Source organism: Pygoscelis adeliae, unplaced genomic scaffold, assembly GCF_000699105.1.
Source record: "Pygoscelis adeliae isolate BGI_AS28 unplaced genomic scaffold, ASM69910v1 Scaffold434, whole genome shotgun sequence".
Taxonomy (NCBI): domain Eukaryota; kingdom Metazoa; phylum Chordata; class Aves; order Sphenisciformes; family Spheniscidae; genus Pygoscelis; species Pygoscelis adeliae.
Window position 1 is genome coordinate 110,306 of NW_008824660.1, and position 438 is coordinate 110,743.

The 438-nt window shown below is 52.5% G+C and overlaps 1 protein-coding gene across 1 annotated transcript in view; it reads left to right on the forward strand.

Moving 5' to 3' along the window:
* Positions 1-438, forward strand: part of AKAP8 (A kinase (PRKA) anchor protein 8) — a 36,063-nt gene that overhangs the window by 25,260 nt on the left and 10,365 nt on the right. The window contains exon 15 of the mRNA XM_009322795.1: positions 331-435. Within this exon, the coding sequence (XP_009321070.1) occupies positions 331-435 (105 nt within the window). The remainder of the gene's footprint in view (positions 1-330; positions 436-438) is intronic.

A 438-nucleotide genomic window follows, 5' to 3' on the forward strand; every position in this document is an offset into this window, starting at 1 on the left:
CCCCGGGGCCCCCGGCGGGTTTGGGGGGTTTTTTTTTTTTTCCTTTTTTTTTTTTTTTTGCTTTTTTTTTTTTTTAACCGATTCTTTCCACTCCTTCCCGGCGCGGGATCTTTTTTTCCCGGGGTTCTTCTCTCACTGCAAATCCTCTGGGATTTTCCACGACGGATTTGGTTTGGCTTTTTTTTTCCTCTGCCGTTTTAAGAATCGTCCGTCGCCAAGCCGGTTTTCGGTTGCCAAAAAAACCTCTCCCGCGTTTTCCCGGCGGAGATTCCCTTTGCCTCGCCGCAGCTCGATGACTCTTTGTCTCTCTCCCGTCTTTTTTCCCCGCAGGGAGAAGATCCCTTTACGGATGAAATCGCGGATCAGGATGTGGACGAAGCTTTGGAGGGCGGAGACGGCGCCGGGGAAGGAGCGACCGAAACCGCCGCCGTCGAGGTT